The sequence below is a fragment of the Candoia aspera genome, chromosome 7 (genome assembly GCF_035149785.1).
Source record: "Candoia aspera isolate rCanAsp1 chromosome 7, rCanAsp1.hap2, whole genome shotgun sequence".
Classification (NCBI taxonomy): domain Eukaryota; kingdom Metazoa; phylum Chordata; class Lepidosauria; order Squamata; family Boidae; genus Candoia; species Candoia aspera.
The window spans coordinates 54,742,310-54,757,873 of NC_086159.1; the positions used below are offsets into that span (position 1 = coordinate 54,742,310).

At 36.6% G+C, this 15,564-nt stretch overlaps 1 protein-coding gene across 1 annotated transcript in view; it reads right to left on the reverse strand.

Annotated features, from left to right (window-relative positions):
* PPP1R3A (protein phosphatase 1 regulatory subunit 3A) overlaps window positions 1-12,401 on the reverse strand; it is a 32,657-nt gene extending 20,256 nt beyond the window's left edge. Inside the window, exon 1 of the mRNA XM_063309453.1 lies at window positions 11,592-12,401. Coding sequence (XP_063165523.1) covers window positions 11,592-12,388 — 797 coding nt within the window. The 5' untranslated portion in view covers window positions 12,389-12,401. The remainder of the gene's footprint in view (window positions 1-11,591) is intronic.
* Between the last annotated feature and the right edge of the window lie 3,163 nt (window positions 12,402-15,564).

The window sequence follows — 15,564 nt, forward strand, 5'->3', positions numbered from 1 at the left end:
GGTAAGACAAAGAACTTGCTTAAAATGGGACAGGGAGGAAGCCAAATATATATCCTAGGTGGAAGGAAGCCTTGTGAGTTAAGGATCACTTTATTGACAGTTATGTATCTTTTAATCTTGCCTGCAACCACATCAAGTAGTTTGCCAAGGGGAAAAGTAATAGATCTTTGGAACCAAAGTCATGGGTCTGTATAGTTTATATGGCCTGAACTAAACTTTGAAAGCCAGACCCCGTATCTAAATCTATAATGAAATTAGCTGGAACAACCTCCACTGTTGAACAATCAAAGCATTTGTCTTTCTTCCCTGGCGGCATCCAGCTGTCTTCAGATATATGCAGCTGCTGTATTTTTCAGCCAACCTGCTAGTGGGTATAATGACCAAGAATTAAGATTGCTGAAGCACAGTGCTTCTAAATAGCAACCACTTGGAGAAGTTAAACTCTTTGCTTCAATCAGTTGAATGGACAGAAGGAAACACAAAAGTCTGCCACCCTTTTTTTTTTCCTGTGCTTGTGACTGACTTACTCCTCTGTCAGGTATGAAAAGAACAGAATATAGCAGTTAATTATATGATACACAGCACCCAAAAACTTGTATGATAGATCACATGCTTAGTTTGCAGGAGAGAAATAAGAGATTAGACTGGTAGGGAATACTCACTCTATTTTTGACCTGTGTCACTTCCACATGCATTCAATCATTCATAAATCATTTCTGTTTCAGTGCATAAAATATCACTGTGACAATCTGTTGGGTCACCAAGGCACACATTAAGCCCTTTGGTCAATGAATTTTGCCTCAGCCTCTCCAGTCCGGTAACTACTACACAGTGATAGTCAATGAAGTCCAAGTAAGCAAATCAAAGAAAAATCTGGTTTTGTTTAACCTCCAAAGGTCAGTGTTTCTAATAATCCTATTAATGTAACATCCACATATAAAGTTGAATAACTGGATTATCTACCCATATTATACAATAATATAGCCCTCTGTTTCCCCAGTCCTCCAATATTAATTATTGAAAGGTGTTACAGATGCTTATTGTTGGATGTTTATATCTGCTGGTAAAGATATAGCTGCTGGAAACATGATTTGCTGTATAATGAGTTGATATTCAAATCCATATATATTAGAGATTTTACCAAAGTGCAGTAGGATATTAATATGTTAATTAACTCATCTTTTTCCTATCATTGTGAGAAACTTGCTTTACCCATCAACTATAATGCAACTTTGTTTATTTCTAGCTAAAATGCATTCTTTGCTAAATTTCTATTACAGAAAGCAAGGTTGACTTTGCTTCCTGGTTAGATAATGAAATGGAGATATAGGGCATTGGATTGACCAATTCAGCTAGTTTACATTACTATCAAGCCACACAGCTTGTACTGTCAAGCCAGCCTTATTCTGTTCTTGTTCTACTTAGGTCTGACCCTTCAGTTTTTAAAATATTTTTCTATTGGGCTTTTACTTAATATTCTAACTACTGGGAAAACCAATTTTCAGCAACATCTATAGTAAAATTCAAGAGCATTGCACTCTACAAGAACCTTCAAATTGCAGACTATTTCTTATGCTTATAATTGTATTGATTGAGGCTGTTCTAGTGCATGTAATTGGGAAGAGAAGGGGCTACAGATAATACTGATATCTGATGGTTTTTAAAAAGAACACATTAGAAAATACTTTCCCTTGCAGCAAGAATTGGGCATTTGATAGAAACTGAGAATACTGTATTTATTTATGAATTATGTAATTATTTTTTTAAAAAATAAATCATATTTCAGTCTTCTGCAGTGATAAACCATTTTACATAACTTGCTGTTTCCAAATTTCAGCCTCCAAGGCAACAAATCAAATGTAAAAATGTATCTATCTAGTTGATCAATTAAAATAGAACAGATCAATATTAAAAAACAAAAACAAAAACAGGGAGAGGTGTTTAAAAATAATCAATAGCCAGTCAGAACATAGTCTAGATTAAATTTGCAGACAATCTAACCTCCCTAGGGTAGATATTCCATTAGATGGAATATCAGTGCATCAGATTTGCTCTTTTTTGATACTTGTGATAAAGGTTGTAAAATTTGTCCAGATGCATATGTTCAGCACTGAAGGAAAAAAGCTGATGGTAAACATGCACATAGCCCCTGTCTATACCTCTTTAAAGCAGCAACATCTTTGCAACAGCAGGTTCCCAGAAAAATATGCATTGGGTTTAAGGAACAGCAGATTTTTGTATGTGTGCACTCACATGCTTTGAAACATCTTTCTGCCTTTGAACCCCAAGCACTGCACAACTGTATTTAGAAGTCCTTCAGATTGCTAAAGATTGCTTAAAGCTTTAGAATAAAAGACAACTTTTGAACTAGGCTCTGAAAAAATATCCTAGAAAGTACACACCAGACGATAACCTTACTGATGCTTTTTTTCTAAGCTGTATTTTTGAGCATTCTTCAAGGGACAGCTCAACATAAATGATATTGTAACAATGGGAATTGATAACTACACAGATTAGTCTGGTTAATCTTGTTCACCTTTTCCAGGAAGAAGCACAGCCAAGGCAAGACTTAGCAAATTATTTACTGGTCATAGCTACCACCTGATCCACAAGGAACTCAGCTGAGACATGAATGGACTTGGACTAAACAATGGATTTGATATTTCAGAAAGTGTACTATCCTATCCAGAACAGACTGTACCTGTTATCCTAGATTGGTTTATCTACCAGGTATTAAATCTGTCTTGTCTTAATTACACTTCAATTTGTTAGCCTTTCAATCACTCACTGTGTCCAGACCATAGTTCTGCCATCATCACCTTGTCAACTGTTGACTATAAGAGACAGAGCTCCCTCTGTCATCAGTGTATTGATGAAATCAATGTCAAACTATCCCAGAAGCATAATGCACATTTTAAAAAGCATTAGAGACAAAACATAACTCTGAAGAACTCCACAAGCTGTTTCTGTCCCCAAACCAGGTCAAACTCAGGTCAGAAAAGCTTCAAATAATCAGCTTCATCCAAGAAACCCTGGATCTGCAGTCATTTGTTCTGTTATTTTAAAGAGGAAAATTTGAAAACTGGCCAATACTAGTTAAACAGATTTATTAAATGGTGAATGTACAATAACATTTCCTAAATAAATTGAAGCCTAGACATTTTCATTTACATTATACATATGGCATGAAAATAAGGATTCCTTAAGTTGTATTTGACTTCTAGTGAATTTCTTAGCAATTCTTCAGAAGTGGTTTGCATCTGCCACTTTGTGGAAGGATTTCTTGATTTCCCAATCTACCCCACAGTCCTGGGAAGTCCTTGTAATCCCCTATCTACATACTTTTCAGATCTCACCCTCTAGTTTTTTTCAAAATTAGCCAAGTTGGAAAAGGGCTGACAGCTGGAACTGAGCCCATACTCATACCTAGCTATTATCAGCCAGGTTAGACACAGCTCATCAAAGAGTATATGCATTTGGCTTTGTTCCTTGTCCATATTCTTTGGCTGAATTATAAGAAACGTATCTACCAAAATTTGACAGTTGGCTGCCACAATCACTACCTTCCAATCTGCTTTTGATGTGGATCCATGTTGGAGCAGATATGAGCAATTTTATCAACAAAAAGTGTTACAAATTCATCCACAGTGTGCTAATATTTACTGCTATTCTAAGTAATAATAAATAGCATTGAGGGCTTCAGAAAATCTAAGCCTCAGGATAGAAAGACAAAAATTGATTGCTGCAGAATTTGTATTTTGGTTGAAAAAAAAAAGACTGTTTATTTTATAGACTTTTGCTGGGCTCATAAAGCCTCCAAGTTGATATATATCAATAAATGCCAACAGGCCCTTTTTGAGAACTTCCCACAAAATGTTAAGTCTGTCAATGAGATACTCTTTTTGCTATTTATTTTATCATCTGATCATTGTTCGGGTATACAAGGAAGAAAGGAAAGGGATCGTTGTGAATCATGGCTAAATGTCTATTTTACATTCACATTATAATGCTACTTAAACTTTAAGCCATTTTTTCCAGGTGATCCTTGAGAACTAGATGTTAAATTGTTCCTTTTCCTCCAAGGGACAGATGGAGTTCCAGCAGGCTCATGCTGAACAGAGAACCTGAAAGCTCCAGCAGCAAATCTGGGCACTTTCATTGCCTGTGCCCCCTCCAACTGCCTTCACTAAAGCCATGGCCCCTGCCGGCAAATGTGCTGTTGTGGCCCAGGAACAAGGCTAGTCCTGTTCCTCACCAAGCAAGATCCAGAACATGGCCAGGCAAAGCTGGAAAAAGAGGAGAAGCCAGTGTGCAAATGCTTCTTGCTAAGTATGTTCTCTGCATAAGCTGGCATGGTAATTTTCTCTTCCTTTGATTTTACTGAGGTAAATTTTTATTCTTTAAAAAAGAAAAGGAATAATAAACTCCCTATTTGCTTTGGCTGCAGCAAGCCAAAGATATCCAACATTGTGTGTTTCTCTATATCTCTACGAATTTCTTTGTAAAATTTTGCATAAAACATAGGATAGGAACAAGCCAATATTACTGGAGATGTTGGCTGCTGGAACAGTAGAGTCAAGGTTGAAGAGGGATAGCTATCCAGCCAAATATTACTTTTTGCCTACGGATATTAGTTCTCTGCTAAGCCCAAAGAAACAAGAAAAGATTAAATATGTTTTTACAATGCTCCTGGTAAAAGCTCTCAGACTGAATCGCTTAGCACTCAGGCTGGTTTGGTGTAAAGCATCTTAAGGAGGATCAGCCAGTAACAAGAGTGTTGTTTATTCAGTTGTCATTCTGTAAATGCAAATGCCCCCTCACAGTAGCAGGGAACAGCTGCTCTGCTGGTAAAGACCAGGCATATCATCACTACCTAATAATAGCAAAAAGCTTGACCAAATCCACTTGCTGATTGCAGTTTGTCAGCTTGGGGGTTATGGCAAAAATCCTGAACTATGAAAAAAAATGTATCTTTTTAACTGATGATTTTCCATGGAGTAGATAAGCTATTAATAGCTGGCAAAGAAACATTGTAAGAAGGAAATACAAGGGAAAGATATTTCTTAAAAACAGAACACATTATGGAATACTGGACTAAACCAGCCTACAGATTCATGAGGACCCTTTGTGTCTCCTTATGTTCACTCAATTTCAACATTTCAGATCAAATTTGTTTGGAATGTTTGTTCAATATCAAATGCATGATATTGGTAAAGAGATTGATGTAAAAGAAACAGTAAATATGGGGTGTGATGGCAAATGTGGAATTTATATCCAGCATTGAGAGATGCTTCAGAGATTTACAAGCTGGAATAGACCACTGCCTCCTGTGTTGTTTATTCGTTTAGTCACTTCCGACTCTTCGTGACTTCACACCTGTAATTCTCTAAACCGACCTGATGCTCTCATTGATGATGGGAAAAGTTACCACATTGGCAATGCTGAACTAAGGTTCAATTGCCAGTCAGGTTGTTGAATGTTCTACATGAAATTGGGGGCAGGCAGATCTTGATCGTCAACCCAGGAAGCAAATTATACTTGTGTTAGATACATGGGATTGCCCTTATGAAATTTACAAATTGTAAATACGATGTTAATATGATGCTTATTGATTGATTTAGTTGTACAGACAAAACTATGCTATTTGTTTATTGCACTATATCTAGTACCTTTAAAATTAAGAGGAAGAATTGGAATAATATGTTGGTTGTATATACATTCATTTGCAACCATAGGTTTTAGCAAAATTCATATAAAATCACAACAATCTATATCAGTTCAATACATCCCCTCTAATATTAACAGATAAAAGGTAAAGGTTTCCCTTGACGTAAAGTCCAGTCGAATCCGACTCTAGGGGGCGGTGCTCATCTCCGTTTCTAAGCCTTGGAGCCGGCGTTGTCATAGACACTTCCGGGTCATGTGGCCAGCATGACTCGGAACGCCGTTACCTTCCCGCCGAAGCGGTACCTATTGATCTACTCACATTTGCATGTTTTCGAACTGCTAGGTGAGCAGAAGCTGGGACGAGCAACGGGAGCTCACCCCGCCGCGTGGTTTCGAACCGCCGACCTTCTGATCGACAGCTCAGCGGTTTAACCCGCAGCGCCACCGCGTCCCTAATATTAACAGATACTCCTTGGCTAATGGTATAATGGATGTCCAGACAACTGAGAGAAGTGGCTTTACAGTGATATGGGGCCAGAATATGGTTTGGTGCACTGTGAACTCCCAACCATAATTAACTGTAATAATAACAGGAAATAAATACTGCCGAAAATAGTATTTTCTGGTGTTAGCATTCAGGCCAATTCTAGGTAGCAATCTGTACAGAATACATTGCAGTACAGTCTTATTCTATTTATGTCTTACAGCAACTCTGTAAGAAATATTTAGTTAAGAGAGAAAAGGATTTGCACAGCATCATCTAGAAAGTGACTTTCATAGCACCTGCAGCTTTCTACAACCCACTGCTCCTCAGATATCTTGGACTATAGCCCCCATATTTTCGTGCTAGTATGTAGGAATTATGGCTATTAGAGACCAATGTATCTGGATAGCAAGGCAGGATTATTCATTGGGTACAATGGACACAATGTATGGGGCCCAGAAAGTTCCCCAGAATCCACAAAAAAGTTTTAACTCTCCCATATTTGCATTACATAGATCTATGAATATATTATATACATTCAATATACTACAAATACACATAGATCATTTTGAGACCCAATTATGAGAGATTTTAATTTGGCCCTGTTGGAAAGTGTTGAAATAGTGAAGGCTGATTTTAATGGTTTCTTGGTTGAGAAAGATATTCTGTACCTAGGTGAATTTATTTAATTTTTTGATAAGAGAAGGCATCTTAGCTAATAATGAGAGCCAGTTTGGTCTAGTGGTTAAGGCAATGGGCTAGAAACCAGGAGACTGAGAGTTCTAGTCCTGCCTTAGGCATGAAAGCTGGCTGCGTGACTTTGGACCAATCACTCTCTCTCAGCCCAACTTACCTCACAGGGTTGCTGTTGTGGAGAAAATAGGAGGAAGGAGTATGTTTGTTGACTTGAGTTATTTATAAAAATAGTAAAGGCGGGATAAAAATTAATTAAATAAATAATAAATGGACGGTTCAATTGACAAAAAAACCCCTCTAGATTATTGGTATGGTGGTCCATGTGTAGTTAGTAGTTTGGGGTGCTTAGGAGTTTGCTTTAGTATTTCAGATCAGAATCTATAAACTTTGGGCTTTTCTTTCCTCCCAACGTAGATATCAGAAATATATTAGAAGTGAAGAAAAGTACTTAAACAAGAGCCTGAATGCAGAGAGGGAAGGTACAACAGGAAGCAGTTCAGCTCTCCTTTCCTGTGTGTTAGGGATCAGTCTGGGTCTTCAGATTCAGAGGCTGAAGAGCTTGGCCAAGCTGAGTTTCTCCAGGCACCTCAGGAATTATTATTTATTTATCTAATTTTTATCCCGCCTTTATTACTTTTATAAATAACTCAAGGCGGGGAACATACCTCATACTCCTTCCTCCTCCTATTTTCCCCACAACAGCAACCCTGTGAGGTGAGCTGGGTTGAGACAGCGACTGGCCCAAGGTCACCCAGCCAGCTTTAATTAGCTGAAGAGAGGGCACCTCAGGAGACACCAAGCTAGGCAAGATCCTAAGCCCAGTATTGCCTCACAAATTATGAAAAGAAGAGGAAAGGAAATCACCAATCTGAAAGAAAGAATGGTGACTCATCCATTTAGTCAGGGCTATATAAAAGAGATGGCCTGCCCTCTGGTTGGAATAAATTGAAATAAGGGCAAAGCTATGTCCATTGAAATACTGGCTAAAGGTTCATTTCCAGTCTCAAGGTCTGACACAGTGAATATTAATCAATAAATATGATTCTTCTTGGAAACTCAGAATTGAGAAAAATATATATGAATTGTTTTTTTCGAGAGAGATACTCATGCCCATGGGACAAGATCAGACAACAGTGGTGCTTAAGTAAAGGATCCTTGATACAGAATAACAGTAAGAATATAGTAAACCCTCACCTAGGTATAATTGGACCTAGACCAACTTGCAATAAATAAATTTTCGTGAGAATTTACATAACTAAATTCTGTACCATCAGCTGAGCTGGAGGGAAAATTTCGTAAAATTCTATATGCCTAAAGGTGGCAATATTGAAACAGAAACTCATATTCTGTTATATTATAATTTCTGTCAAGACATATGCAAAGAGGTCCTAATGCTTCTTCTAACTCCATTTCTGGGATGGAATAAAGTATTTATGTGTAATTTTTACTATTAGATAAGGAAGTTTTATTTAGTCTGGGTTGCTGACCTATAATAAAGAATCTGAATTTGAATATAAATGAGATTCTCTAGCTCTTGTGACTGGTTCTTTGTGGCAAACAACATTTGAGTTTATTATCAAATTTTATTTATTTATCAAATTTTGTCAATACCCATCTGCCTCAAGAGAGGGACTCTAGGCATTTTACAGTAAAGCTAAAAAGAAATTAAAATACAATAAAAACAAGGTATCTTAAATATAAATATAAATTAGCATCCAGAATGGCAATATTAAAAGTTCTGATTTAAATTCATAAGTACACAGGAACCACTTTAAAGTGCTAGCCACCCCCAGGATTGACTACCCCTCTTCCTACCCCAAGCGAGATGGCAGAACCAGTCTAACTCTTTCTGGAAGGCCAGGAGAGAGGGGGCCCGTGTGTGTGTGTGTGTGTGTGTGTGTGTGTGTGTGTGTGTGTGTATGCTCTTGTTGGATCACCTGGAACCATGGACTGGAAGTTGTATATTCTTGGATCTTCCTGATCCTGAGATTTCTCTGTCTAGACTCTTTTCCTAAACAAGCTTTTGTGCCAATTTTCTATGCAGAAAGCTTTGGGTTTGCAGCATGTTTTCTGCTACTTCGATACTTCTTTACATTTATATAACAAGTTCCTTATCAGAAGCTAGTTATATATGTGTAATAAGCAGCACAGAACACTATGCAATTTGCTTTTATTAATAGGTTGTATTTAACCCAATTGCTTTATATGTGAAGTAGGCAGATGGAGATGGATGGAGAGGGAAAGGCTGTTGGACCATCCTGCCTAACTTCAACCTTAAAACAGTCCTTCACATGAGATGCAAGATTTCCTTAGTATCATGTCCATTTCTGCACCTTGCTGTGGTTGTCTGTAGGTTGAGTCATGGCAACTGGATTTCTTTCTTTTTGGTAGAAATGTTTCGCTGCTTGTCCAAGCAGCTTCTTCAGTCGTTTCTACCAAAAAGAAAGAAATCCAGTTGCCATGACTCAACCTACAGACAATTCCACCTGGATGACTGAGAATCTTCATTGACTGTGGTTGAAATATCTGCCTAATACCACTATCACAAAAACAGGCAATCTGTGGCCTGTGTATTGCATGTGTTCCTATTTTCAGCCCCTAGCATCTTGAAACAGTCCCCCTGAAAATCAGAAGTATGCAATTTCAGCTTCTTTTTTTTAAAGGTTGGGATTATGATATCTTCGGGAGGCAAACTGCTCAGTTGCACCTTAAAACTACCAACCTTCCCATATAGCCCACAATTGTTTCACTAAAATTTGGCCTTCTTCTTTCTCAAGTTTGGGAGCACAATTTCAGGTCTTTGTTAACATTTTTTTAAAGGTAGAGGTGGGAAAGGTTGGCTTTGTGGTTCCATTCCCCCTCTTAAACTACCCAAAGGAAGAAAAAATACTTTATTAGTCAGGCCCTGCAACCATAGACACTGAAGTACAAATGTCACTGCGTCAGATGCTCTAACTACTGAACTTAGCAGGCTTTACAGTCACTGAGCTTTGTGGGAAATTTCTTCCTGCAAAATTCAGCAACTATAAAACCCTTTCAGGGACAGAACCAGAGCATCCGAGCTTCTGAGCCTCTGCTTCTGCATTGGTTTGAATCTTAGTTCCTAGGCCTTTCAGGAATAGAGATTTCCAGAGACTCTGTCAGTAACTGCAAAATTAGTAAGTCAAGAGGTAGAAAGCAAAAATGCAATGGATGGGACAAGGTAGGCTATAAACTTAGCTCTTTAGCAATTTCAGCTGCACTGAGATCCCTTTTGAGTAACTGTTGTGTCTGTTTGGATATGTACACATATATGAGATGTGCCCATCCATGGCCTTTGGCCTACATCAGTTGTAGGCAGAGAGCCCGCCAACGCATCCTGATATTATTAGAGATGCACCATTTCTTGAATATGATCTAGATGCTGATTTTTAAAAAAATCATTATTTCATTTCTTAAAAAAATGAAAACCTGTATCAAGTTATTTATATCATGAATTTTTGGCAATTAAGAATAATTTGTTAGAATAATTTGTTTCCTATTTCTGTAAATGTATCAAACAATAAATGTTAAAATCGCAAATACAACATTATTCTTTATCTAGTGAACAAATTAGCAATTGAAATCCTGACAAAATTGGACCTTGAAGAATGCAAACTCTCCTGGACATTAGCAGAGTAGCCAGGAAATAAAATACATCTAGGAAGCTCTATGGAACATACGTAGAGCTTCCTGACCACAATGGTCTGATAGGGAGAAGGGACAATGATCCAGTCTGGACTAGACTAACAAATTAATGAGGACCTGGTAATGGAGAACTGTTAAAGCAATCTGGATCTTTTAAAACATTTCAAATATTTTTAATCTATATGAAAGTTGTCTTAAATTTGGGGGCTATATAGAAACAATGTAAGCTTGCAACTCAGTTTTTTCAATGAATGATATTGCTCTGGAATGAAACTAGAGCCTAAACAGGGATTTTCTTTTCTTGATGTCAACAAAATCTAAATGAAGAGAAGTTGCTAAACCAGCTGTTCACCCATCAACCTCCCTAAGTTGCAGGGAAAGATCAATTTAAGAACTGTGTTTGTCTGTAACTGTTGCAGTTCTCTTCTTGATCAGGAACTTTGTACAGTCATGAGAAAACTGACACTGCATTCACAGTCATGAGAAAACTGACACTGCATTCACTTGGCCAGGTTTACAATCTCCTTTATACCCGTCTGCTTAATTCAGGCAGTCAGGATGCAGACCACAGAAGATCAAACACATATATTGGGTTTACACATCTGGTTAACTAGAACAGCTAATTAATGCAAATACACCTGCTTGTGGCCACTGGCCTCCTTTCCCTGAGCGGTGTGGCTAGATTCCTTAGTAGGATCTGGCCAGAAATATTCCTTGTCCTGAGTCTGGATTTCACACTTAACTGTAAACAAACTGAAGACACATGGTTTGCAGTCACACAGTCAGGGCAAGGAGGCAGAAGCTGTGAATGGGTAAATTCACATCAACCAAATTTATGCAAATCTTCTCATAGCCTCTCTGTTCTTAGACTTCATAGGGCTATTAATGAGCTGCTTTATCTGTTTACACTTACTTATGAGTTTTTATACCATTTTGATAATCAGTGTTTTAATATTCTATACTCAACTGATTCTTTGCATGCATGTATGTGCATCACATTTTACTTAGTGTACAAACAATATAGCTTTGGAAACTATAGATCAAAGAGTTTTTACAATAAAAAAGCAAGCATCCTCACCTGCTCAGTGTTGTCTTTAAGCAGCCTTTGATATGTTTATTTGTAACTTCTTCCTGAAGGTTATTATCCTCCAGTGAGGATGCAGTTTCTTTTTTATGGCAAATCAAAATATAATTTTTATGGTTGTTGTTTGACCAAAATATTCCCACAGATGTCTCATATCGTATGCAAAATTCAACCTTAGCACCTTCTTTCTGATAAGGAGGAACCAATGAAATCTTGAATAAGAACTGGTCAGTCTCACCATCACAAGAATTCGGCATATAATCTGCTAAGATGTCGTAATAGGTTAGCCAGTTGTCCAAAGACATTCGAACATAGACCAACTTCTCAAAGGATACATTCAGAACACGAATTATGCCTTTCATGCATGTAATCCCTGGAAGAAACTCTACAACCTCTAGACATACTTTATGTGCACGCACATTTTGCAAAAGTTCTTCTTGTGTGGTGGGAATTAGAAACAGTGGAGTTAAATAGAATTCCTCCACAGGCAGAACTTCATCTTCTAAGTCGTCATTGGGCAGGGTAATTGGAACATCCCAGGTATCAAACTCCTTAACAGATACAAGATCAAAACCAAATGCATCAGCAAATGAAACTTTTCTTGCAATAGTTGAGGGGACGTCTGCTTCCATTTCTTCAGAAGAATCTGAAGTCCGCCTTCGGGGACCAGGGGAGAAACGATGCTGATGCATAGCTTTAACATCTTCTTCTTCTGAGAAACAATCACTTAAAGTAGGAACTTCAAGTAAGTTCTCCCTACCAATATGACCAGGTTCTTCAAAAGACTCCATTGGGTTCTCTGATATAAACTGAAAGGGAGCAGTCTGTGTAGTGGCAGCTGATATTTGAGACTCTGTGATTTGAAACAAGGATTACTAATGCAGTTGACATTGCAAAAGGAACCCTGGCCTATTAATAGGAGCAATGGCTTGTTAAATATGTTAGGCCATTATGTTGGTCTATGACCGTAATAAAGACTTGATATGATATGTTAGGCCATTTTCTAAAGGCCTGTAAAGTGAGACTACTGCAAAGAAAATTACAGTTTGAAGATATTTCTCCTGTGGTTAATTTGAAGGTCTGAACCTTTGTCATTATTAATGCGATGAGATAGTAATTATTCATAATATAACAAACAACAGATGGAAAACCAAAAGCACAAAAGTAAAAGCATAAATTGCCACACTGGGATATTTATCAAAGCTTCTGATGATTTCTATATGGATAAGATTTCTATTTGTGTCAAAATACAAAGAAAACAAAATATGCAATTTGACCTTCCATGCATGTGAATATTTTATTTTAAAGTAGAGAGTCAATATTTACCATTGGTGAACCATGCCAATGAACACTGAACATGCTTAATTAATAACAACAACAACAATAGAAAGTATCTAAGTAACTATATTCAAACCCTTCATAAACTAGCTTTTAGAAATTTATAAGTTGCTACGAACTATTATAATGTATTAATGGTGCAAAGTCAACAGTACTACACATGAAGTCAAAGTATCTTCACAGAAGATGTTACAGATAAAATGAAATAAACAGCAATTACATGGTTAACCATAGTAATTCCCAGAATAGCTATAGTGGGGCAATAGGGGGAGGGAAAACTTAGAGAAAAGGAGAAGGAAAAGAGGATTATTGCAAAGCTACATTGCACAAACATTTTAGGTGATGGGAGTGTTCAGATGAGTGGCTTATCAGTGGCTAAGCTGGTACTATGTTTACATGATTATTGTACTATGCACAATCATTGATAAGTGACAGCTATGAAGAACAAGTTTTTTCATATGATGCCCAGAGCAAGTGAGGATTAAGGCACACATCAATACTCACTTCTAGACTGTTGATACTATTTGCGTGGCCTTTGTTACATAAGAAGGCATGCGTTATTGTATTTTAAAGCTGCATGATTATTGCTGTATATAACTTATTTGTTATTATATCAATCAACATTTTCTGTAACTTTCACATGAATGTAAAATGTATTTGCATTTATTAAAAACAAGCTTGTCATTATAATGTCAACAGATTGATTTTGCATCTTCTGATAGGAAGAAAACATAGGATTTTAAAATAAATATACTATTTGTTTCATTTATGTATTTTTAAGACTATCAATTTCTAAATATTAAAGTGTATAAGACTTTGGCTTGACAATAGCAGCTCTTAATTAGGAGGAAATGGTTTTACTTTAATTTATTCAAAAGACCACTCAGAATGTAATGATCCCAGCATATACTATTCTCTACAAATATTTATGTAGAATTAAATAAATGCTTATTCATAATGTGGAGAACCTTATTTTGTCTTCTGAAAAAAAGATTTCAGGAAATCATACTTTCTTCTACAAATAAGCATTGCATTAGAGAGGAATCTTACTTTAGAATAATTACATGTAAAACTGACCTGCACAAGTCTAGTTAAAGCTTTGTGGACTGAAAATATAAGTCACTGAGAAATAACAGCATTCTTATTTATTCTTTATTTTATTGTATTATTGTATTATTTATTTATTTATTTTACTCGATGCTGGGATCATGACATTCTGAGTGGTCTTTTGAATAAATTAAGGTAAAACCATCTCCTCCTAATTAAGAGCTGCTATTGTCAAGCCAAAGTCTTATACACTTTAATATTTAGAAATTGTTAGTCTTAAAAATTTATATATGAAACAAATAGTTATTTTTATTTCCAGAAGCTTTGCCTGCTTATAATGAACACCATCCTTAACATAAATATTATGTGCCATCAAGCCATTCTCAAAACCTAGCGACCACATGAACAAGTTGTTTTTTATTATTTTATAACTCTTCCAAATTCATCATTATAACTGTCTTACCTTGAAAATTACTCTTAAATGTAGATGTCATCATTCAGTTAAGAAATTTATTTTCAGCCTGATGTACATTAGAAATGTCAGCAGAGATTGCCATTATTAAACTGAAGAAAATAGGCTTAGACCAATATCCAGAAGAGTATATAATATACTTTTATAATATACTCTGGTCTTTTATATTAAAGAGACAGAGAGATAGTTATTAACGGGTGTCCTGAAGGGGTCAAAAAAGTCAAGATGGCAGCCACAACCATGTGATTGAAGCCCTGTGATGCATGGAAAAAAGGGGCAAGGCTTCATTCACATTGTTGTAGCCATTGTCTCCGGTCATTGGGATGCCTGCATACACCCATGTTTACTACTGAAAATCTAAATGTTAGAAATGTCTTTTTAACATTCAAACAACGATCTATTTTGTATCATGCCCCACCACCTCATCTTTGAAAGTGCATCCTGCATTGAATTTGGGCTGATAGCTAAACTCCAAATAAGGAATTATATTTTGAATGGTTAGTTCAACTATCCCAATATTCAACTGTATTATCATGGGATAAAGACACTAAGAAACAGAATGTCAAATGAGCGTATCAGTCCAAAATCTTTAATTCCTTTTGCCAATAAAATATTTTGGGGAAGGGGAATGTGTGGGTAGATAATTATTTTCTCACTGTAAAGAAGGGAGGAGGTCATTCCACCCCCACTTTTCCCCCCAGCTAGTTTAGGAGCAGACAGATGAAATGCCAAGTGGCTGACATAAAAAGCTTTGGTTGCAGTCCTATAAATAACGTCTTCTACTTGTTCTATTCTTCCTGATCCTATTTTGCTTGGAAGTAAAGGTTGATATTTAATTTCAGAAAAAAACATGATTCAATCTCCCGGTGAATGTAATAGTTCATAATTCAGTAGGGGAGCCTAATTTGAATGTTTAACCCTCTGTGTTTCTTAAAAGAAATTGAGCATATTAGAAACAATTCTTTTTTATTTACTTGTCACAGTTTAGTTTAGATCTTACATCAAACCCCAGTTACTTCAGCAGTGTACAAATCCACTATTACTTCTAGTGTATGTACTATGTTATATACTGTAATAATAATCTTATAAAACTAGCAGCATAATCATCAC